The sequence below is a fragment of the Diabrotica undecimpunctata genome, chromosome 6 (genome assembly GCF_040954645.1).
Source record: "Diabrotica undecimpunctata isolate CICGRU chromosome 6, icDiaUnde3, whole genome shotgun sequence".
Taxonomy (NCBI): domain Eukaryota; kingdom Metazoa; phylum Arthropoda; class Insecta; order Coleoptera; family Chrysomelidae; genus Diabrotica; species Diabrotica undecimpunctata.
The window spans coordinates 125906461-125932523 of NC_092808.1; the positions used below are offsets into that span (position 1 = coordinate 125906461).

The 26063-nt window shown below is 31.5% G+C and overlaps 2 protein-coding genes across 2 annotated transcripts; one reads left to right on the forward strand and one right to left on the reverse strand.

Moving 5' to 3' along the window:
* Nucleotides 1–252: 252 nt before the first annotated feature.
* sicily (NADH dehydrogenase (ubiquinone) complex I, assembly factor 6 homolog sicily) lies at nucleotides 253–7631 on the reverse strand. The gene is made up of 4 exons (XM_072535321.1): nucleotides 7387–7631; nucleotides 7100–7331; nucleotides 6816–7048; nucleotides 253–643 (listed from the first exon to the last, which is right to left on the reverse strand). The coding sequence occupies exons 1-4, from the start codon at nucleotides 7500–7502 to the stop codon at nucleotides 295–297; spliced, it is 930 nt and encodes a 309-aa protein (XP_072391422.1). The 5' UTR covers nucleotides 7503–7631; the 3' UTR covers nucleotides 253–294.
* A 169-nt stretch (nucleotides 7632–7800) lies between these two features.
* LOC140443844 (angio-associated migratory cell protein) lies at nucleotides 7801–9067 on the forward strand. The gene has a single exon (XM_072535322.1). The coding sequence runs from the start codon at nucleotides 7918–7920 to the stop codon at nucleotides 9049–9051; it is 1134 nt and encodes a 377-aa protein (XP_072391423.1). The 5' UTR covers nucleotides 7801–7917; the 3' UTR covers nucleotides 9052–9067.
* The last annotated feature ends 16996 nt before the right edge of the window (nucleotides 9068–26063 follow it).

The following is a 26063-nucleotide window of genomic DNA, read 5'->3' on the forward strand; positions in this document are numbered from 1 at the left end:
TAACAGACTGAAATAATCTACTGGAGTTTCCTAAAACAGAACAACTCTTCAAGGGAATTCCACAAACAGTATTTTTCTAAAGCTTTTATAATGCAGTTATAAAATTCTGTAACTAGACTAAAGCAATTAATGAGTCCATACTGATGACATCAAAAGATATTATGTACCTGTTACTTAAGAAGCAAATGATATCTTTTGACATCATTCACATGCAACATGTTAAGAAAAGGGAATTATTACAAACACACTTAATAACACAATAACAACTTTTATTACAATAATACTATAAACTTATCAATATTTCTTTCTAAAATTCGTAAACCATAACTGTGGTAATAATTTCCAAGATCTATGTTGCAGAGATGGATGAAATACATTATAGTCTACATTTTGTAATCGTTCTAGATAAATAAAAACAGGAACAGCAGGCAGCAGCACTTTTCTTCCTTCTTGTGGAACTTTCTCCATCAGACTTCTTGCTTTCATCAGATGTTGATGTGCTCTACTAGAAATTTCGAAGATACATTCATGTAATTCTTTGCTATTTTTTGCTCTCCTAATATGCTCTTGACTTACTTTATTTTTTATAAGTATGTCATCAGGAATTGCCAAAAAGTTTAAACGAACTGCATGAGGTATACTTCTAAAATTAAATTAACAAGTTTTTAAAATGTAAAAAAATTATCAATAAATAATATCACTCGAACAGTTTGAATTTGTCTTTCAGTTCGAACAGACGATAAAACCACATTAAGCAGAGATAAGTTTTTGCGGTAATTAAAAATCGATATTTATATTTAAATTTAAAGTTGTGTAAATATATCGGTTTAATACTTGGAATTTTAGTGTAAATAAGTGATTTACCTCCCCTAATGGGGGAGGAAAATAACATTAAGACGCAAATGTGCGAAGTGAGTGTTGCGACAAGTTCCCCAGATATGGATATGGATAAGGATATTGAAATTGGTGCGGATTCCGGCAAAACAAGGGAAGTTAAACTGTATAATATTTCCTCTAATAATTATGATTTTCATACCTGTTGCGTTTATATAGAGAAATTAAATAATCAGAACATCTCTCGTTTACATCCAATGGTGGTGGGGGAAATTTTGTATCAAAAACTTAAAATCAAAAACCTAAAGGAAATTAAATCTATAGGAAAAAATAGAGTTAAAGTCATTTTAAAATCTATTTTGGATGCAAATAATCTAGTAACACATGATAAGTTAAAAGATGAAAATTTAAAAGCCTATATCCCTAACCATCTCTTGGAAATCAAGGGAATAATTCACGATGTAGATACGAGGTATGATACTGATTATTTAAAAAAACATATAGACTCTTCCGTTAAAATTACCGACATTAAAAGAATGCATAGAAAGGTAGATAAAGAAGGTAAAACAGAATACGTCCCCAGACGAAATATTATAGTTACATTTGAAGGAAATGTTTTGCCAACTCATGTCGTAGTTAATTTTGTGTATTTACCAGTAGAAAGATTTGTAGGCAGGGTAATACAGTGCTACAAGTGTTTGAAATTTGGTCACATTTCTAAGCAATGCAAGGGCACACAAGAATTTTGTATACGATGTGCAGAAATTAAAAATGATAGTCACATATGCGACACTCAAAAAACTTTTTGTATACATTGTAAAAGTAAAGATCATATTTCGATCTCCAAAAGTTGTCCCGTTTATGAGGAACAAAAAAAAATTAAAAACATTATGTTAGATCAAAAAATCTCCTTTCTAGAAGCAAAAAGATTTAAAGAATCATCTTTTTCCGAATTTGTTAGTAACAATAAATTTTCGATATTGTCAAATCTTGAAGAAAATTTTCCAAAACTACCTAACGTATCTGATGACATTATGTCATCTCATCCTACCATTCCAAGATCGTATATGAAAAAATCAACAAACTTTACTCATCCTGGACCTAGTAGGATTAATACTGAACATAATGCACTTAAAAAAAGGAAAGTTTCTACTCCTGTTTCACAATCCCCTACAGATTCCTCCACCTTTCCTTTTAGATTTGGCCCATTACAGCCCCTACCACCTAATCCCAATAAACCTAATAGTTCAATAGATGGTGAAAAAAACAAGATGGTTATTTCGTTAGTCAAATTTTTTTCTGAATTTATAAAAAATGTAAAATCATTTGAGGATGCAGAAACACTGGATAATAATTTGTTAGCTAAGGGTTTGCATACTGTTCTCGAGGATATTTTTAAAGGTACTTAAATTTATGGCTTTTAACACTAAACTTAAAATTATGCAATGGAACGCTAGATCAGCTGTTGCAAATAAAAACAGCCTACTCAATTTCCTTATTAAAGAAGATGTTGATATTGCTCTTTTAAGTGAAACCTGGTTCAAAAATAATGTTGTATATAATTTTAAAGGTTATAATATTGTTCGTCAAGATCGTGCAGACGGTTTTGCTGGTGTCGCTGTTTTGGTAAAAACGGGTATCCGTTTTGAAATATTAAAATTAAATAAAAACTTCAATAAAGAGCTGCTTGCCTGTGGTATTAAAGTTAATTACGATAATACTCACTTGAGTTTTCTCTCTGTATATAGATGTCCAAAAACCAAAACCAGAATAGAAGATTGGACAAACTTATTTTCCCAAGTGAAGCACCCTTGCATTATTGGGGGTGATATGAATGCCCACAATGCGCTGTGGGGATCATCAAAAAATGATAATATTGGCGATCAAATTGTAGAGACCCTACAGGATCTTGATTTCATTGTGATGAATAACGGTCAACCTACTTGTCAAGGAAACCCAGGACATTCAGATTCTATGATTGATATTACGGTTTGTTCCCCTTCCATTTTTACTAAGACATTTTGGACTGTAGATTCTGATACACTTGGATCAAATCACTATGTTGTAAAAATAGAATTCGAATACCCAAGAGCTGTTAATGAGACCATATATCCCAAAAGTAAATGGAATACTAAGAAAGCTAATTGGGATATGTACGCTGAAATAATTGAGAATACTTTAAATGAAAGTGGACCTATATCCCCAAATGTAGAAGAAAAATATAATCTTTTATTAGACTGTATCAATAAAGCTTCCACACAATCTATTAGCCAATATAAACCCTTTAAGTGTAAGAAACGGACTCCTTCACCATGGTGGGATGCAGAATGTGATCTAATTGTTGCAGAAAGAAAAAATTCATTAATAAAATACAAGCAAGATCCATCAGTTGAAAATTTTATTAAATGTAAACAAGCTAGTGCACACGCTAAGAAATTATTGAAATCGAAAGCCAAACAAAGCTGGGTTGATTGGTGCTCAAAATTAAATAAACAAACGTCGCCTACTTCGATTTGGAATCAAGCGAAAAGGATGAACAGGAAAAGGGTCGATGCTCCATTACCACTAGAAGATTCGTGGATAGCAGAGTTTTTCGACAAAATTGCACCACCGTATGTGAACAATCACGAAGATTTAATGTTATTCAATCCGAATTATAGTCATTTTCTCTTAAAACCGTTTACTATGGTAGAATTGGACTGTGCCCTTAGTGACCGTCCTAACACTTCTCCTGGTTATGATGAAATCAAATATATTATGCTATTTAATTTACCAAATAATGCAAAAGAGTTACTTCTAAATATTTTTAATCAGATAATTAGAGAAGGTTCTAACTTTTCGGCCTTCAAACATATTATTGTCGTTCCTATTCCCAAACCTGGGAAAAATCTAAAATTAGTTGAAGCTTACAGACCCATATCTTTATTATCTTGTGTACAAAAAACTCTAGAGAGAATACTTAAGGCTAGGCTAGAATGGTGGTTACTAGAACAGAACCTTCTACCCAAAGAACAATACGGATTCAGGAAAGGTTTTGGTACCTTGGATGCATTGGCTTCCCTAGTTGTAGACATTCAAAACAATTATTCCCGGAACAATTACTTACCGGCATTATTTCTTGATATAGAAGGTGCTTATGACTCTGTGTGTCTAACAGCACTCAAAGAAAAAATGACAAGAATATTTCAAATTCCAGCTCAATTTGCTGATAGTATTGTTAATCTTTATTCAAACAGATTAGTTTATTTAAGAAAAGAACAAATGCTCATAGGCCCCAGAATCGTAAACAAAGGATTACCTCAGGGTTCTGTATTGAGTCCTATCCTGTTTAATTTGTACGTAGCGGATTTGTACAATATTAAAATAAACAACATACCATTCAACCTCATACAATACGCAGATGATTTCTGCATTTACACAGAACACAAAGAATATAAACAAGCAATCAAAAACTTGGATAGTATTTATCAACTACTTCAAAAATGGCTTGATAAAAACAATTTTGAATTATCTTGTAATAAATCACAGGTTTGCATTTTTACCAGACATTATAAACCTAATGATCAAATAATTAAATTAGGAAAACATCAATATCCACTAAAAAATAAGGTCAAATATTTAGGTATGACACTTGACAAACATTTGACTTGGAAGGATCACATTGAGGATATGTTAAACAAATGCAACAAGGGAATAAATTTTCTTAAATCGATTAATAAAACGTGGTGGGGTGCTGATGTAGACGTAAATTTATTATTCTACAGAGCGTATATTCGCTCTATTTTGGATTACGGAAGCATATTCTATGGATCAGCCAGTAATGCATTGCTAAATAAAATTAACGTAATACACAATTCAGCTCTACGCACATGTTTAGGTGCTATGAAGTCCACACCAATTCAACCCTTGTATTTGGAAGCCTTGGAACCGCCTTTAAATATCAGACGAAACTTCCTGACCGAAAAATTTCTGGTAAAGACATATATAAAAAATCAACCGTTATACACAAAGCTCATCACTCTGAATTGCTATGATTTGTCTACTAAATACTGGGAAAAAAAGAAATCGCCTTTAGTCTGCGAAGCTCTGCAACATAATATGGAAGCATTAAAAGAGATAGATAAAGCTACGTATACACTTCAAAACATCTCATATGCAACATATCATGGTTCAAATGCAGATATCATGGTACCAAAATATAGTGACAGTATACACATAAATAGAAAGATTATTCACTCAATATTATCAGAATTCGAAAACTCCGTTGTTATATATACCGATGCCTCCAAATCATCAAACGGTACTGGATGCGCTTTTTTTATTCCATTGGAACGAATAGAACGCACATTTAAGTTGAACTCCCAGATCTCTATTTTTACAGCAGAAGCTCTTGCAATATATGAGGCCTTACTTTATGCAACAGAAAGTAACTCGGACCATATAGTGATATTATCAGATTCTTTATCAGTTTTGACCTCTATTGGGAAACCGGGATTGCCAAATACGTACAGTTGCCCTTATATTTACAAAATTAAGGATATCAAACAAAAGTTAGTAACAAGGGGCAAAAATGTACTTTTTGTTTGGATTAAAGCACATATAGGTTTGGAAAATAACGAACATGTAGACCAATTAGCAAGAGAAAGTATTATGTCTGGTAGAGAAACTTCGTATAAAATCACGGCTTGCGACTTTCTGGCTTCCTTAAAATTAAGATTATACCAAAGGTGGGATAATATATGGAAGGAATATTCCATTGTTAGCCCAAATAGATACACTTCTCTTCAAACAGATATTCCTAAAACTCCTTGGTATAAGTTTTTTAATGTACCTAGAAAATATGTTACCACGATCATAAGACTGAGATTTGGGCACGCTTGTTACCCCAAACATTTATTTAAAGTTAAGGTTTTAGATAATGATCAATGTGAATTTTGTACAGAAGAAGGAAACCTAGATCATATATTTTTCAGTTGCCCCAGAAATATTATAACTTCAACCAGATTAATAAATAATTTACACAAACACAACATATTAGCCCCTTGGAACCTTCAGTACCTATTATCATTAGACTCGAGAGCAGTGTATGATTTATTAGTTATGTTTTTAAAAGATAGTAAAATAACCATGTGAATAATTATACATTAGTTAATAACGTAACCTTTGTCTCTAACCCAATTGTTTAAATTCCTTTCTTACCGTGGCCTAGTGTTGTATGTTTAAAAAAAAATGCCTTGATGGGCCCCTAGGCGAGAAGAGAGTGACCCTGTTTACCTGTTTTGTATATTTATTTTAATTTTAATATAAACTCAGACAATCTTTCTTTTACCATGTTGAGTCTGGCTGAATGACTAAAAGTCTATGCCAAAAAAAAAAAAAAAAAAAAAAAAAAAAAAAAAAAAAAAAAAAAAAAAAAAAATATCACTCGAAAGCATTGATACAACATAAATGGCACTTTTGACACTTTGTAAATGGCTAAAACTTTGAAATTTCTTAGAAAACATTTACACTATTATCCACTTAAACCTAACATATAACACAAAAATCATTATTGAAGTTCAACTAACAGTACAGGAAAAATTAACTTCGAAATGACTGAACACATTATGCATTAAGTTAAAGGATTTTAATAAAATCATTTGTATGTTTAAACTTAAATACATATTTTGTTAATTCTGATTTTTTTAAATTTAAATTTTTTACCACATATTTGTATTGCTGTTCCACAGAATCCATCATACCAAATTAAGAAACTCAACAATAAAAAAATCTATATAACTACTGTATATTTTAGACAGTGCCTTAATTCTGGAGGGTAGTATGGTCCTACTCAATGTTTATTTTTTCAGTTCAGTATTTTATGTTAATAGTTATAAGTGCAACAATTTAATGTTTATTCCTTATAGTTGATGGTAAATCATAAATTTATGTTAATTTTTTTTCTGCATGCTAAATTGCTTTACCTAACTCTTGTTTATCACCTTATATGTTGTACAATGCCCTGAGCTTTTCCTAGGTGGGAAGCTGCATGATCCGCATCTATATTCTTAACACCACATGATTCCAAAATTAAATAATAGACATTTGATACACTTTGTTCTGTATACTTTTCCATATCTTCTAAAGATTTAAAACCTAAAATATTTAAGGTCGTCTTTCTTGAGTTAATTAAATTATGTAGATATCTTTTGGAAAGTTTCTTTATGCTATTTGCCTAAAAATAAATGTTTTACTTCTCAAATCAATTGTTTTCTATCTAATTTACCCTAAATAGTTCTTGCGCTACAGGATGTTTAGGTACTAATTTATGGTTGGTAGATAAACATTTTTCCACAGTTTCTTCCCAAAACTTTAATCTCATAAGACCAATAGTTTCTTGTGAAACATTCTCTACTACCTGAGCAATTTCAATATTGAAACTTCTCACTGCTAAAGCACTTGCCCTGGCAGAATTTTCAAGCAACAGAGTGCAAACAAAATTTTCGTAGTCATATTTTCTAAAACAAGTTTACATCAATCTTTTCAAGTTATACATTTATTTCTATGTCTTACTTCACATAATTTAAACAATATTCTCCTGTTGTCTTACTACGAAATCTGTACGTGCTAAATAAGGATTCGTTTTTAAACAAATTTAACAAATTAGATGAAGTACGCTGAAAAGACATTCCACTTTCATTGATTTCGAATAAAATATTAAAAAATAATTTAATTTACTAATAATTATAAAATTATAAACTAGGTTAAGTTTTTAAATTCTCACTCTTCTGTTTTGCTTTTGTCAATCTTTTTTATTTGTGGCCTTTAACAATGAATAACACATTCAAGGATAAAGACCGGGTAACGTGGCAACCAGGTATATCCTTCTCTATATAGGACTTTTCATCAGCCGCCATGTTTTTCGTACAGACAGGGATATATTTATATGTTCCATGATCGAAGTCAGATTTTAATTTGTGTCAAAAGTCAAAACTGTCACATGTGGATGTGACATAAAAGAGGTTAGGTAGTAGAATTAGTAATGTTGAAACAAATTTAGATATTTTCATTTATTAAATTAAGTTGTAAAATCTAGTAATAATTATGGACGAAGTCTACGACGAAGAAGATTTCGAAGAACTAATATTAGACGACGATGGAATTATTTATGAAGAGGAACCTGTTGAACATATGTTAGATGATATCAGTCTACAAGATCAAAATAATGAAGAAATTGAGGAACAAATAATTGATGTATCATCCCTTACTCTCCAAAAACATAAAAAAGCTGTTTTTAGTTCAGCTTTGAGCAAAGATGATACATTAGCTGTAACAGGGGGAGAAGATGATATAGCTTACCTTTGGAATACTGAAACTGGTGAAGTGTTATTTGAATTTTCAGGTCATAAAGATTCTGTTACCGAAGCTCATTTTAACTTTGATTGTCAATATGTCGCTACTGGTGATATGGCTGGTATGATACAAGTGTGGAGTATACAAGAGAAAAAACTTGTATGGTGTTATGAAGGAGATGACTTGGAGTGGTTAAAATGGCATCCATTAACAAATGCTTTATTTTGTGGTTGCCATTCAGGAGATATATATTTATGGCAAATACCACAAGGTAATTGTAAAGTGTTGGTTGCTCAAAATAATTCTTCTACAACATGTGGTATAATAGTACCTAATGGTAAACAGATTCTTGCTGGGTATGAAGATGGAACCATTAGGCTTTGGAATATTAAAGAATGTAGTGTCGAGTGGAGTAATAATCAAGCAGAGTCTGTGACCAATCTAGATATTAATAAGGAGGGAACTTTAGCTATATCTGCTCCAGAATCTAGACTAATTAAGCTAAGTGATGGTAAAACGATTTCTATCTTATTACCTGATGGTGAAAAGGAAGTAGAAGTTGCACTATTTAATTCCAGTTTGGGTATAGTTGCATCAGGATCAATATCTGGACATCTATGTGTATGGGAAATTGGTAAACAGACTTTAAGGCATCAAGCTCAGATAGAATGTGCTGTTACAGTGATGAAATGGGGTAATGATGGTAAAATATTTATTGGTGCTGCTGATGGAGCTATATATGTATGTGATGTAAAATCTGGATCTTTGTTAGAGACTTTAACAGGACATCAAGCAGATATTTTAAGCATATCTATGTTTAATAATAGTAATAAAATTCTAACTACTTCTGATGATGGCACAGCAAAAATATTTACATATAAATAATAAATTATAAAGTTTCTATGAGTATTTACTTTTTTAGAATATTGTAAATTTTAATTATAAACAAAACTTTATCCTCTTCCTCAGCTTTTACCTTTTTAGGGTATGCTGTTCCTTGCTCTTCTTTGCCACTCATTTCTGTTCGTGTCTTCTTTGCCTAAACCTTTCTCTGCCACACAGTAAATCCATCTTCTCCTCGGTTTTCCTCTACCTCTCTTTCCACCAACTAACAGCTATATCCTTCGTCCCACATAGTTTACATTTCTATATCTGATGTGACAAAACCATTGCAGTCTTTGTTCTTGAATCTTTTTTGAGACTAGTCACCCTGGCTCTTTCCCTAATCAAACTGTTCCTGATCCTATCCCTTCTAGCCTTCTCCAACAACCCAACATCCACTGTAACATTTTCATTTGAGCCACCCCCATTTTCTTTTCCTGTTTTGCATATTTTTGAGATCAATAACAACCTGAATCAATGCGTCTCCAATTCATATTCAAAAAATATACGATAAAGAAAAGTTTCAGGCCTCAAAGAAGAAAATACAACCATTTATGCAAAAAACCAGGTTTTCAAGGGTTATTTGGGTATTCTTACTGAATTGATCCAACTTTTTTTACCTTTCTTCATATAACAAGAGACAGGATTTTACATTCCAGTAAAATCCTCAAAAACACTTTTTCCTGGATCTCCAATAATATCCACGAAAACCGGGTTTTTCGCATGTTTCAAGAAATTTATAGCTTCTCTCAATGTGGGAAATATATCAATTCGTGTTATTTTATAAAAAATTTGAAAACATGCTGCTTAACGATGTAGAAAGGTAAAAAAGTTGGGCAAATCCAATAAAACCCACAAATAACGCTTGAAAATGTAGTTTTTCACATATATGATGGATATATTTGCTTCTTTGGGGACTGAAACTATTCTTTTCATATATATTTTTAAATATGAATTTGGGAAGTCTTTCTTCTTTGATTTAAAAAAAAAACACCCTAAAAATAGTTTTTTGGGTTTTTGAAGGTGGCGCACCTGGCGGAAAAATCTGGGAAAAAATCAGAAACACCTATATATTTTTTTTATTAAAAATAACTTATAAAAAACCTTGATTTGACCTATTTTGAACTTTAAACAATGCAGAAAATCCTCATAAAACCTCGAAGAAACCAGTTTTTCGGCTTTTGAAGGTAAACCTTACGGAAAAGTTTAGAAAAATTCGGAAATATATATTTTTTTGATTAAATACAAAAAATAAAAAAAGATAAAAATACCGCCATTTTCAAAAAAAAATTATACGCTTTTGAAAAATAAAATGCATTTTTAGGCTATGTAGGTACACACATATGTATAAAAAATACAAAAGTTTTGTAAAAGCCTCAACTATACGTGTGAATTTTTTGAAATTTTTAATTTTATTATTAATCAAAAAATAAATAAATAAAAACCTGAAAAAATTTAGTTTAAAAAAAACCCTAATTTGATCTAAAAACCCACTAAAAAACAGATTTTTGGGTTTTTGAAGGTGCCGCAGCTGACGGAAAAATCTGGAAAAAATCAGAAATATAGTTTTTGATTAAATACACAAAATAGAACAAACACTAGACATTTTTAGTTTATATATACTCAACCTATGGGTCTATAAAAATACACAAGTTTTGTAAAAGCTTTAACTATGCGTGTGAATTTTTTAAATGTTTAATGTGGGTTGATAGCAACCCACGTAAAAATAAATAAAAACGAAACAATGACGTTCTTGTGGTTAGGTGGTATGTGAAAGAGGGTAGAGGGTTAAAAGTGCTCTGAGTCTTCTTTTTAAATCACGCAGAACGTAAAAAAATAAAAACAATTGAATATATATGACTCTGTCTGTTTTCAATGTGCCTCCACTACGATGTCGTTCCATCGTTTTCGTGCTCTTTCCACTGATCGCCTTCATATTGGTGAACCGACTCTCGCCGTCTTTACTACTCTATTTGTTGTCATTTGGCTTATGTGATCGTTCCATTTTACTCTTCTATTTCTTACCCAGTCCTGTGCCTTGATGTTCTCCACCTAGCATCTACGTTGTATATCGTTACTTCTAGTTCTGTCCCATAGTGTCTTACCATCAATTTTTTTAAGAGTTTTTATCTCTGCTGTTTCTAACATTTTTTTGACCTCTCTCTGTCAAATCGTGTTTCTGCCGAAGATGTCATTATTGGTCTGATGACTTTTTCGTAAATTCTGCCTTTCATTTCTTTCCCGATATTTTTATTTCTCCATATGGTTTAATTCAGGCAACCTGTGGCTCTGTTTGCTCTATTCACTTGTTCTTCCACTTCTGTTTCGAGCTTTCCGTAGCTAGTTAGTGTGATGCCTAGATATTTAAACTCCACCACTTGCTCTATTATCTGACCTTCCAGCTTAAGTTTACATCTTAGTGAATTTGCTATTGTAACCATGCATTTTGTCTTTTTTTGGGAAAATTAACATGTTAAATTCTCTGGTGGTTATATTAAATTGGTGCAGCATACATTGTAAATCATGTTTACTTTGAGAGAGTAGTATTGCATCGTCTATATAGCAGATTATTTTCAGCTGTTTTTCTCCTATTTTGTATTCTTTTTTAATTCTTACTTTTTAATTATTTCATCCATGATCAGGTTAAATAATAGAGGACTCAGGGAATCTCCTTGTCTCCCAGATAATAAAAAAATAATATATTGTTTGTAATTTTATTATAAAAATATACCAACCGTGTACTTTAATTACTCTATAAAGTCTACTAAGTCTCCCCCCCCGCCACTGACTTGCAATGTAAATTTCAAGGAATACCTAATTGTTTAAAATAGCAAAATATCCACTTCTATTGTCAATTCAATTCAGTGTCATACGACTAAAATAGGAATCCATGGTCTACCTACTATTTTTGGATATCCTTAACTCACATTGCCACTTCCATTGAGTCATTTAGTTCTTCTATTTTTACTTTTATTGTGTTGTTTTGGTAGATATTTTTGATCGTTTTGATTATTCCTAGAGGTACCTCTCTTGCGTACTTTAAGTAGATAACGTTCTTTAATTTGACCCTGTCAAATGCCTTCTTAAGGTCCAAGAAACACTTTTTGTTTGAAACATTTTTATCTACGGCGCCGGCGTACCTATATATTCTTGGTAAATCGATGTTTTACACCCCCCCTCTACGAGGTGGGGTTTAAAAGGGGAGGCCCGGGGGTAGGAGTAGCAAACTTTTTTGCGTCTTTTTTGGAGTCCCAAAATTGACATTCTCAGCAAAATTCATCTTTTGTTTGTCTCGTTTTTAGGGATCAAATTTCTGGCGACTGGACTGTAAAGCATGTAGTTGAATCATCTATAACTAGGACCAGATAATAAAAAAATAATATATTGTTTGTAATTTTATTATAAAAATATACCAACCGTGTACTTTAATTACTCTATAAAGTCTACTAAGTCTCCCCCCCCCCCCCCCCCGCCACTGACTTGCAATGTAAATTTCAAGGAATACCTAATTGTTTAAAATAGCAAAATATCCACTTCTATTGTCAATTCAATTCAGTGTCATACGACTAAAATAGGAATCCATGGTCTACCTACTATTTTTGGATATCCTTAACTGGTTAAGCGCTATTTAAATACTGGGTGTTAGAAAATATTTTTTAGCAAGTAAAAATTTAATACAAACACAAATACATCGTTTATTTGCATAAATAATGATTTAAAACGAGTTATTCGAATATAATTATTTTCTGAAGCTATTTTCTTGTGGAATTTTAAATTAATTACTATTTAAATGGGAATAAGCCACAATTAAAGGTTAAAATACGTTTACTGACGTTTCAATTTCCACTTCGGAAATGTTTTTTTACTAATGTTTATATTTTGAGAACGATTTCCGAAGTGGAAATTGAAACGTCAATAAACGTATTTTAACTTTCAATTGTGGCTTATTCCCATTTAAATAGTAAATAATTATTTTCATTAGAATTGAGTATTTTTTATTAGTAAGTACATTAAAATAATAAAACTGATCAACACATTTGTTACTGTCGGTTTTTTTAACTGTTCTTAAATAATCTTGAAGCATTGAATTCAAAAATAACAAATTGTTTTCCAAAGAATGTATTATTCCTACTAATGAATGTTGGTTCAGATACAATTATTACAATTTAAATTATTGTAAATACAATTACTTTTACAAACCTATTTTACAATATTTAACATAAATTTTTTAATCGTTAAATGATTTAATTTGATAAAATAAGCCTTTCTGTTCAAGATGGTGCTTTCAGAATTCATGTGGACCTAATAGTTTACGCATACTAACGTTTTAGATAAAAGCTTTCTGGGAAAAACAATTACAATTTTGCAATAACTTAAGCTTGAAATTTTTATAGCTCAAAACATGTTATATTGTCCCTATTATTACGTGAAATTAAAGTTATTTGTGGATTTTCAGAGAAATTATTATTAATGTTTAAAAAATGGACTTTTGAGTCTATTTTTGCAATAATTAAGCAAGAAATTAACAAAAATACCGTTACCAACTCTCATTTTAAAGGTTTTTCTATGCTTTTTCAGTAAAATTGTGTCACTTTTCCATTACGCCAGTAAATGACCGTTTTGGAGTGTAATTTTCTACTTCACTTTTGGACTTGAGGGTTGATTTTACTTGGGGGTGAAAGCTATCCCTTCTCGGGGGGTGAAAAAACAAGTTCAAAATAAAACCGGAAATAGATAAACCGAATAATTTTATTGTATAAAGTTTTTTTTAAGTCGATACTTTTTGAATTATTTGCGAGTGAAAATGTTCATTTTTCAAAATAAAAACCACATTTCCAGACGCATTTTCACAAATAACTCAAAAAGTAAGTATTTTCTCAAAAATATATTCTTAGTAAAAATGTAGCTTATAAACAACAAAAAAAAAGTGATGTAGGGGAGAGTGGGGCACATTCGGCCTGGGGGCAGATTCAGCCACTGCAAATAAAATTTTAAATAAGCAGAATTTCGCGCCGAATTTTCGCTAGAAATGTAGCAACAATCCATCTTCACTTAAGTTGTTGGTATTTCTGCAATAAACAGCGTCCAAATATTTTTTTTGTTTTTAAGTGTGTTTTTTCAAGCTAAAGGTAAGTTTTCAAAAAATATATATTTTATGTGATTTAGATAGTTACTGTTCACATATTTTTGTAAAAATTTGCTCATATTAGGTTGAAAATCTCTAGTTTCAGAATATATCCATTGACATAACCTCTAACTTTGACCAGAAGGTCACAATAAATTTTTCATGCTTGCAAAGTCAGGTTTCGGCCGGCCTAACGGGGTACATTCGGCAGTGGCCGATTGTGACCCACACTAATTTAGTAGTAGTTTTAGTGATTATTTTGATATTTTTTTTGTATTGCAGATGGTAAGAAAGTACCAAAATAAAACAGATCGAGCAAATATAAGTGATCAGCGCCAAAAAAAGTGCTCTACAAAATATCTTTTCAAGAAATATGTCAGAAAGAGAGGCAGCTAGAACGTTTCATTTAAAAAGACAAACTTTGCAATCTGGCATGAAAAAAATATTAAGAACAATGACGGTTGAAGAGTTTTTGCAAAAGTGTGACGATGATGGATACGAGAGCGAAAATGCAATAGTAGGTTAGTTGATTGTTCTTAAATGTGTTTGTTTTGTGTTTTAAATATTTTTTTGATGTACTTGTTTGTCATAGATGAATAAATATGTGTTTTTTAGGCAAGTACGCTTCAAGAAGTGTATTTTCTTCCTCACAAGAAGACATGCTAGTAGGTTACATAAAGCAACGTTCTAATATGAATTATGGCTTAACCTACGAACAAATAAGATCAATGGTTTTGACTACGCGAAGATTTTACCAAATTGCAAATATCCAGGGAGCTGGGATATAAATAAAAAGGCAGGAAGAGAATGGCTACTTGGCTTTATGAAAAGGCCCTCTGATTTATCATTAAGAAAACCGGAAAGCACGAGTTTGGCAAGAGGTCTCGGATTTAATAAAACAAGAATGGAGGAATTTTTGAAAAATTACAAGACAGTGTTACAAAAATATAATTTTAGCCCTGGTCGAATCTTTAACTTGGACGAAACAGGTGAAACAACAGTCCTACTCCCTCCGAAAATTGTAGCACCAAAGGGTAAGAAGCAAATAAGTCTAGTATCGTCGGCTGAAAGAGGTGAACTTGTAACAGTTGTCGGGGTTATAAGCGCCATAGGAAACGCATTACCACCGATTTACATATTTCCTAGGGTAAGAAATATCGAAGACTATTTATATGAGGCAAAGTCTGTAAGTGTAGCATTTGGAAATAAGTCTGGGTGGATGACTAAAGACCTTTTTATTAAAACTCTGGGGCACGTTGTCAACCACACAAAATGCGATAAGGAAAATAAAATATTATTGCTGCTGGATAACCATGAGTCGCACACTAGTCTAGACGCAATACTTTATGCGCGAGATCATGGAGTAGTAATGCTTTCGCATTACTTCCATAAACTCCAACCACTTTATGTGGGAATTTATGGGCCTTTTAAGAGTAAATGCTCTGTTTACTTAAATGAGTAGATGATAAACAATCCGTGAAAAACTGTTGCTGTTAAAAATATCCCAAAAATTACAAAACAACCATTTTTAGAGGCATTTTCCCTTAAAAATATTAAAATCCTAGCTCCTTTAAAAAACCAGAAATATGGCTCCTTAATTCACAAGCATTTAGTGACGCAGATTTTGATGCCACTAAGGTCTATAAGAATGAATCAAGACGTGAAAATATCTCAAATCAAGATGCAGATCAAGCGTAGTCCTTGATGACTCTGTACAAGATACTTAATATTGAAAATCGAGGGTGACGAAACAGTTCCAAGCAAAACTCTAAGTCCTGAATATGTAAGACCTTTCCCAATAGTTGAAAAACGTCAAGATAAAAAAAGAAAAATTAAAGCAAACCAAGCAAAATCTAGAATTTATACAGAAAACCCTGAAAAACAGCGATTGAAAGAAAAAGAAAATGAAAAAAAAAATAAAAGAAAAAGTGAAATCAGAATAAGAGGACAGTAATCTAAGAAAGAAGCAAAAATTCTTAACCAATAGGGATGAACAAGCAAAGAAAGCAAAAATCCAAAAATAAAAAAAAAAATGTTTTTGGTGACAGCTCTAGCAGTGAATCGGAATTGAGTATTTTTTGTGACGACTCGGATGACAATGAAAGTCTTGCATCTTTTGAATCCGGCGAGGAACTCATAAAAGACACTTTCATATTAGTAAAATTTGAACTGAAAACAACAGTGATTTATTATGTTGGAAATGTGGTTGAAAAAATATCTGATTCTGAATATTTTGTCAAATATTTGCGGCGCAGGGGAAATTCTAATAAATTTTATTTTCCTGCAATAGAGGATACAGAGACCTTCGACGGTGACATTTCACTACAACTTTGAAGGAGTTACGATTAAGTAAATATCTTTGTGAGTTATTAGTTATTAATGTTTTTTAGTTCATTAGTTCTTTTTCGATGTGCTAATTTTCTTACTTTTCCATATTTTGTACGTTCAAAACAATGTTTGATAACGTTTCTTTTAATAAACTGTTTAACTTGTAACAATGCCGTTTCTATATACCTTAAAACATTGCGGCCCAAAGTGCCCCTTGTCCTGGCTGATTTTACTCCCACTGGGGGTACAATCAGCCAGAGTGTAATATATATTTTATTTATTTATTAACAAAAAACTAAAATATATTCAACAAAATTGTTTTACTTTTTAAATGGACAAAAGTATAAATTTTACTTTTTTGTTTGCAAATTAAATATAATGAAACATTTTTTGTATTTTTTTACCTAAAAACAATTATGGGGCCGGATGTGCCCCACTCTCCCCTGCTTATGAATTCTGTAGACCCAATAGCTCATGAAAAGTAGGATCTTATTTGTCAAATTTGATTATTTCAATATTGTTCTGAAGCTTAATAATTTTAATATTTCAACGTGAAATAACCACAAAACGAAGCACTTTTCGGAGAAAACTCATTAAAAACTTTTTGAAAGTGTTTAAAAAAGCTTTTTTTGTTTTCTTAAAACTTAGCGAGTTAAGCTCAAAATAAAGTTCGTCCCTTATTGTTGGTAAAAACTCACCCCTAATTAGCACGGCAAATGAAATTAATCTTTACAATTTACTCTATATATGCCTTTATATATGTGTCTTTTTTTCAAAATAACTTAAAAAAGTATTAGTGATACTAAAAATCTTGAAGAGTAAAAAAATATAGGTTTTGCGTTTCTGAACATTTTGGTTTTTTTTGGTTTCTATAAGACAAAAACTGGTTAAGATATGACTGTTCAAAGTTTACATACACTCGTGATTAGTGACCTCTTTCAACTAAAACCCTTTCAAAAATAAGGGTTTAAAAAAATTAATTCAAAATATCTTATTGTCCTTTGTAGGGGAAAGGATGAAGTAGCTGGTTCAATGACTTAAAGCAAATATTTGTAAAACTATATTCTCACCTCTAATGAAGCTAAAGAGGGAGTTTGACTAGCGTTCTTCTATTTGAGAAGACAAAGACGAAGTGATTTAAGAGTAGTTAGGCAGAGTATATACACCGTTGTTCGGTGGTATATACTACAAATATACTCTGTAGTAGGGGATATATACTCTGTAGTTACACAGTATATTGCTTAAAAAGAATGTTTAAGCAATATACTGTGGTAGTTAGGTTTAAATAGTCTGAATGTGAAAAACTGATAGGTGCAGAAGATACGATACAGCACGAAGAAGACATGCCATGATGATTGTAGGTCTATAATTTAGTTACACGATACGGAAAATTCAAATATTTTAATTATTATTGTTTATTTAATAAACAAACTATTGTAGAAAAGACAATTAATTTGCTACACCCTTACATAATGTATGATCACCCATATTTGCAAACTAATAAGGGTTGTTTTTAAGTTGAAATAAAAAAAATTCATAACACATAACAAAAAAAAATTACTAACATTCGATTTTTTTCGGAAGGATTGGTTTTTTATAAGAGTAGAAATTATGTGGTAAAAATTTTAAACAGTACAGAAATTTGAATTTAATGTCACTGTATAATTAAATAATTCCAAATTGCTTTAATTTACAATTATATGATTTTTTTCCTAATAGGGGTCGTTTTCACACCTAAAAAATAAAAATCAACCATAGGTACCTATTATTTATAAGTAAAGAACGACGTTTAATCTTTTGCATATTTTGTTTATTACATATTGTTATCACCAACTTGATCAAAAACAGTTGTTAAATACCTGCATCAAAAGAATACCTGCTATAATAATATAAGTGCTGCCTAATATAAAAACAATTTCCTTAAGCTTATGGTAAAAAGTATCTCTTTTTATTTGCGCAGTACTAATTAACCATAGTGCGCGCCTTATACCCTGGTAACTTTTATGAAAACTTAAAAAATTAACTTGATATTGAGCATATCTTTCAGGACCTAGTTGTTAGTAATATTCAGAGTTATAATTACAAACGAAATTTTACATACCTTTAACAAAAGAAGATAATACATGTCATATGCATTATATTAAATTTCAGTCATTTATTCTGTGAAGTGTTAATGTGCTTATGTGTCATTTGTCAAATATTCCTGCTTTTAGTCTTTCTTTAATTTTGTAAAAAAAAGTTTGTGTCCTTTAAATATATGGTAAACTTTACTAGGAATGTTGGGAATAAGTATTTGGTAGTATAGTTAGCTTACTATAAATATTTAAGAGTATTTTTTCTAAATGAAAAATAAAGTCAATTTGCTGAATATATGGAAGTCGTTCTTCGAGCATTCTTTGAACATGTTTCTGAATGATGATTTGTCTAGAAGCTAGGTCTGGCTCTAAAGGGCCTATCATTCTGATAGACACGTTACGATCTAATATTATTCTAAGCTTGTCGGATATAGGTATATATATATATATATATATATATATATATATATATATATATATATATATATATATATATATATATATAGTAAACTCTTAAATATTGGGGAAATCTGCAAGAAGGATTCTAATGAGTATCAATTGTTTCGCCGAACGTTTTCGCCAAATAAATTATAATTAGCTACCATATATTATCTATTAAAAACTTTATTGATCTTACCGTAACTTAGAATTGTAGAGTGAGAATGTTAAAAAACTTAGCTAGTAACAATATAATGGTGTTTTTTTGTTACTATGTGCAAAAAAAGGTTTTTTCTTAACGTTGGAAATGTATGGTAGTTTGAAATTTACATTTAAAATTGACATTTAAAAGGAGGTATGAGGAATGAGATGACATTCCACTGGTCACCTCATGGACTATACTAACACTACAATTCTCCACCGTGAGAACAATAAATCTAAAAGAGAGTTCATTGAAATGTCTTATATTTTCCTTAACGATTTCTCCATCAATGTTAAGAGTGACATTAAGAATCTAAGCTATATATACCACTTCTTACTTAAATCAGATACCAAGAACAATACAACATCACAGATAACTAACTTGACTGATATATCCATTAACAACTAACCTACTTTAATAATAATTTTCAATAACTAAAAAAGATAACATTCTCTTGCTTTTCTTAGATACATCTCAATAAGATATTATTATAATAATACATGAACAGTATAATATAAATAAAAAAAATTTTCAATTAAAATCTAAAATAATATTTCCCTATACTGGGATTTAACTTCATTCGGTTTTACCAATAAACCTTAACGACATAAAGATTCAAAAGAACTACTTGAATTGTCAGCACATGCGTTCTGGTAAAACAGAACCTCACATTTAAACTTTCTAACAATCAAAAATTTAGTGATTGCTGACAATTCAAAGAATTACCTCCTTTTAAATGTAGTTACATTGGGTTTTTCGATTAACCTTGGGTAAACCTTTGCGTTTTAAGTTCAAAGTTACCATACATTTCCAACGTTAAAAAAACACCTTTTTTTGCACATAGTAACAAAAAAACACCATTATATTGTTACTAGCTAAGTTTTTTAACATTCTCACTCTACAATTCTAAGTTACGGTAAGATCAATAATGTTTTTAATAGATAATATATGGTAGCTAATTATAATTTATTCTCTTTCAGCCCTGAAGAAGCCAAATTAATTCTCTGTGGCGAAAACGTTCGGCGAAACAATTGATACTCATTAGAGCCCTTCTTGCACAGATTTCCCCAATATTTAAGAGTTTACTATATATATATATATATATATATATATATATATATATATATATATATACGATAACAAAATGCATTTCTTTTCGAAGAAAAGCTTGTAAGAAATTTTATTTGAGAACAAATAATTGAACACTTGTATGTATGTAACACTTGAATGTTTATGACTTCATTATCGATCACTTTCCTTTTTATAATTATTTTTATTATTAATCCCTGGTCCATTTCCAAAGTAGGTACGTAAGGTGTGACGTGTCTACGTGTATAAAATATCTATCTATTTTGGTAGACAATCCCGATCTTCTAATCTAACGTTTCAATGTTCATTTCTTAAATGCTGCGTTTTTAACTATTTTATTTATAGCAGTGGCGCACCCAGAATTTGTCTGAGGGTGAGGGTTTTGAAATTGTTTTATGCTACCTCTATTATTTTGAGTCCCTAAAATTTGGGTTTTAGTTTAGTTTAAAGTACTAAAGATAACAGTGCCAAAGATTCAGGTATCTCTTATCCTGCCTACCAACTAAAACCATCCTCTCTTACTTGTGCGCAGTACTCCGAAAGTGGGGTGGCCGCCGTAAGGATGACGACATTTTTAGAATACTCCCTTCTCTTATCTAGATCTTATATATTGTTCTGAAGCTATTTTTAAAGTAGTTACTATTTTAATGGGAATAAGCCACAATTGAAAGTCAAAATAAGTTTATTGGCGTTTGACATTAATCCAACTTGTAAATACAATACATCTAACTTCTCGATTCCATCGCTCTTCTAATTCCTTCATTCCATGAGCGTCGAGGTCTACCTCTTTTTCTTCTTCCAGAGCTCTTCTATTTGTGAAGTTTTTGGGCCAGCGTTTGTCAGGCATTCTCAATAGGAGTCCAAACCATTTTGAACCTCTTCTTTCTATTCTGTCAATGACCGTTTCTGTAGCATTCATGTTATTTCTTATAGATTCGTTAAATTCGGTAAATATTTAAATTTGTCCACTTGTTTGATTTCCACATCCGCGTCTATCAACACACTTCAATCCTTGCATCTGAATTGATAACTAAGTATTATTTTTTCTTCATGCTGACTTGTAACCCCCATTTTACATATTCTCTGTATAGACGCTTTATCATAACTTCCAGATCATAAGAATCTTGAGCTAGGACGACTTGGTCATCCGCAAGGTTCAGGGATAACAGTACGTCATTTCTTATGGGGATTTCCATTCCCTGGCAGTGGTTTTTCCAATTTTGGAGGGCTGCCTCAATATATAAATTAAACAGTAAAGGTGACATAGTGCATCCTTGTTTTAGTCCTTTAGCTACTTTTATTGGCTCTGATAGTCTATTTCCGATTTATAGGTAAGTAGTGTTATCCCTGTATACTTCTGTGATTATTTCTAAAAGGTATGGACTAACGTCGAGTTGTTGTAAAGCTTGCCACAATTTAAGTATTGGAACTGTATCATACGCCTTTTTTAGGTCGATGAAGGCTAGATGTACTTCGGTACCAACCGCTATTCTTTTTTCTATTAATTGTTGGAGTATAAACAAATTATCAGTGCAAGATCAAAGATTCAAACGTCAATAAACTTATTTTAACCTTCTGGCACGGGATCAGCATCTTGGTCCACTGGGCAACATCTTCCTTGTTGTTCCACTCTTCTTGCCATCTTTCCATTGATCTTTCCCTTTCTTCTTTTTCCTATAGCTGTTGTGAAATGCTCTCTTCTCTCATAGAGATGTCTCTTTTCTACTACTAACATATGCAGAGGAACCCAACCCGCAGATACAGACCTGTAGGCGCATGCTACTCGCAACAGACTCGTTCTGTCTACTTTTGTCATAAGCCTAATATTAGGTATCTATATCTAAACAGAATGAAAAATATTAATAAATATTGTGTATTTATACAATAATTATTGTGTTCTACATATTTAAAGTGGTAATTTAATTATTCATTTAGCGTTTTGGATTTTTTGTATTGTGTGTGAAAGATAAGTTACAGTTTCCTACTATTCTTTATATATTTTACCTGGGTGCTTTATAAAAACCCCCCCTGAGTGCACCACAAGACAAAAGTACATATCTTCAACAAGGGTTTAGGGTTAAAAAGCCATTTATGGGTTACAAGTAGTACAAATACTGACAATTTTACACAAAAATACGATTAATGTCATCATCAATTATCCTATATTAATCAATTGCTGAACGTGGGCCTCCCGTAAAATTTTCCACCTATTTCTATCTTGAACTTTTTGCATCCAATTTGTGGTGATGCGCTTAATATCATTCGTCCATCTGCTTCGATATGCCTCTTGTCTTGGTCTATCTATCATCCGTAAATCTGGCAAAAAGTCCAGCCCAAGCCCATTTTGCGATGGCGATTCAGATTCAGGAGAAATCTTAGATGGTTCAGATCCTCTCCATTTATATTAATTCCCAAATTATCCTCTTGTTTCCTTCTCTTGAACATATATTCGAGTACAGCTGTAAACAATTTCGGGGAGATAGTATCACCTTGTCTAATTCCACGTTCTATTCGGAACTTTTTGGTATCTTCATGAAGTCGGACCCAAGATGTACCAGTTTCGTAGATACTTCTGGGTCTTCCTCTTCTTCTCTGACCAATGGGTCTATCAAGGAGCGTTTTTCTAGTTGGGTCATTTTGTTCCATCGGCATTATACCCTATCCACCTCAGACGTCCTATCTTTATATGTTTTACAATATCTGGTTCCTGGTATATTCTATAAAGTTCGAAGTTGCATGGTCTTTTCCACACTCCATTGTTATTCACTGCTCCATAGATTCGCCTTAGTACTGTTCTTTTTAAACATTCTAATACGTTTTCATTACTTTTTGTTAGAGTTAAGTCTCTAAACAATATGTTAGGACTGACCGTATTATTGTTTTGTAGAGTTTTATTTTTGTATTTCTCGATATAATGGGTGATTTAAGGAGGAGATGGAGCCCAAAATAGCATCTGTTGGACGTGCACATTCTGCGGTAGTATTATTTTCAGTGTTAAGGAGCGCTCCCAGGTAAACAAATTCGTTCACTGCATGACGTCGTTTTCTATAACAAGTTGTCGTAGGATTTGTGGTTGCGTGCTTATTTTCATATACTTCATTTTGTTAGTTTTTATTATTAAACCCATTTTTGTAGATGATCCTTTTAATGCTACTTACGCCTCTCGTACAGCATTTATGCTCTCCCAACAATATTGATATCATTAGCGTAGGCAAGGAGTTGTACTGATTTATTATATATTAAACCAATGGTTGTGATTTGTGACATACTTATTACTTTTTCCAGAGCCACATTGAACAGTATATAGGAGAGAGGGTCTCTCTGGCGCAGCCCGTTATTTGTTTTAAAAGTTTCAGACAGTTCCTCCTGAATTCGTACTCTATATTCAACTTTTTGAAGAGTTAGTTTTGTTAAATTTACCAACTGATTTGCTTTGTAGTCTATAAATATGTGATGAGTACCTATCTAAGCCATGTTCCAGTGTTTTTTTTTTAAATTTGTTTCATGGTTGCAATCTGATGAATTGTCGATTCACCACCTCTGAAACCATCCTGGTATTTTCCTACTATCCGTTCTGCATATGGTGCTTTACAGTGACATAGTTCTGTGGAAAATATTTTATATGCTGCATTTAGAAGCGTAATTCCTCTGTGGTTAGAGCATTCAAAGATATCTCCTTTTTTGTCTATGGTGCAAAGTATTCCAATATTCCAATCATTGAGGAGTGAGGGAAGACACCTTTTCATAGTCTACGATTATAAGAAAATAGGCTTGTTGTATTCTGTACCCTTGACAATTAGCGTTTTATTAACTTGTAAATAATCATTTATTCCGTATTTGGAGTGGAACCCAACCTGTTCGCAAGGTTTCTAACTATCCAGTTTGTTTACAAGCCATTTTGTTATTATCTTCATCAATAGTTTGTATGATTGGGAGAGCAAACTATTATATTAGGTCTGCAGTTCTTTAGGTCTGAAATGTCACCTTTTATGTGCATTACGGTTATTATTGCATTATGCCATTGGCAGAGGGTTACGCCTCTTATCAAACAAGCATTGAACATCTTTTTTAATTCTATGTTTATTAACGTTTCCCCTCCTTTTTTTGATTTTTTCTATGACTATCCCATCTTCTCCAGGAGATTTATTGTTTTTCATTTACGAGAGAGCTCCTTTTATTTCCTCTCTTGTGATATCTGGGATGTCTTCTGAGCCTACATTTTGGACTTTTTATATTTGACTTTGATTAGGATCCGACGATTAATGTACTATGAATTGAATATTATAATGGAAGAAAATCGTAGAATCACAAAAATGAGCGTTATTCATTTAATCTTTACCATTCTCTGTCATTAACAATTAACTATTTGAATGATATGCTTATTAACCCTTAATTGTCATTAGATTAGACTATAAACAGGCATTTATTTAATATTGTTCTGAAGCTATTTTCTTGTGGCATTTTAAAGTAATTACTATTTTATTGGGAATAAGCCACAATTGAAGGTTAGTTAATGTTTGTATTTTGAGAACGATTTCAGAAGTGGAAATTGAAACGCCAATAAACTTATTTTAACCTTCGCTTGTGGCTTATTCCCAATAAAATAGTAATCATTTATTTAATATTTAAAAATTTCTGACATTAACCTTAATCTTCTTAATAATAATATACTTACATATTATACCATCAAGTCTTTTTTGTTTGACAGCAATTAATTTGTTATACCATTTTTTGTTATCAACAATTAATCTTTTGAATAATAATCTAATTATACCATCCTAAAAACACTTAATTGCTATTGCTACATACAGTCAACTGATTTTGTAATTAATTTTTTAGTAAAATAGATAAGTTTTTCCGGTAAATACAGTTTGCGTCACCAAATCATTAAATAATACAAACAAAACGCATGCCAATTTATTTTTTCTACTTTTAAGTTGATGTGACGGTATATTCATATATTTTTGGCTGCTAAAATAACATTATGTAATTTTCTGTATAAACTATCCAAACCTCAAATAACATAAATTTTACTGGGTTGTATTGTTAGTGTGTAACAATACGGTAGATCATAAATTAAATATCGCGTCTAATATTTTACCTTAGGAAAAATGTTCACGCAAAAAGTAACCGCCCTTTGAAGCTACAAAAAGAAAATCCATTTTTTTTAATCCATTGACATTTTGTAAGGTTTTTTCTTATGACAAGAACGTCTTAAAAAAAGTAGATCTATGCATGCTATAAATAAAAGTTCCCAAAATAAGGAGACCAGACAGATTAATAATATATACAGAACAAAGCATAGGGGATTACCAGTACAGTTTTAGAAAAGGAAGATCCACGATAGACGTTATACATACGCTAAAACAGGTGATAGAGAAAACATACGAGTACGACGGAGAAACACGTAGGTATAATTTTCCTAGACTTTAAACAGGCGTTTGACAAACTAAACAGAAGAAAAATGATCCAACACTTACAAGAGAGTAATATACCAAATAAAATTATAAGAATGATAGAAATGACAATGCGAGAATCCCAAGCAATAATAGACACCGGAAGAGAAAGAACAGAAATAATAAAAATAAAAAATGGAGTAAGACAAGGAGATGCCCTCTCAACGGTACTATTTATACTATCAATAGACAAGATAATAAAAAAGGTGTCAAACGCAGGAACTATAAACAAGAATGCAGTACAAATAATAGTATATGCGGACGATATAACCATAGTAGCATTAAAGAAAACCTTCCAAGAA

Bases quoted from the DNA above. Each gene is read 5' to 3' on its own strand.
- sicily (XM_072535321.1), bottom strand. From the start codon at position 7,502: ATGTCTTTTCAGCGTACTTCATCTAATTTGTTAAATTTGTTTAAAAAC. The intron at 7,049-7,099 runs GTAAATTAGATA...ATTTATTTTTAG, and splicing joins TAGCGCAAGAACTATTTAGG to GCAAATAGCATAAAGAAACT. The intron at 644-6,815 runs GTGATAAACAAG...ATTTAATTTTAG, and splicing joins GGCATTGTACAACATATAAG to AAGTATACCTCATGCAGTTC.
- LOC140443844 (XM_072535322.1), top strand. From the start codon at position 7,918: ATGGACGAAGTCTACGACGAAGAAGATTTCGAAGAACTAATATTAGAC.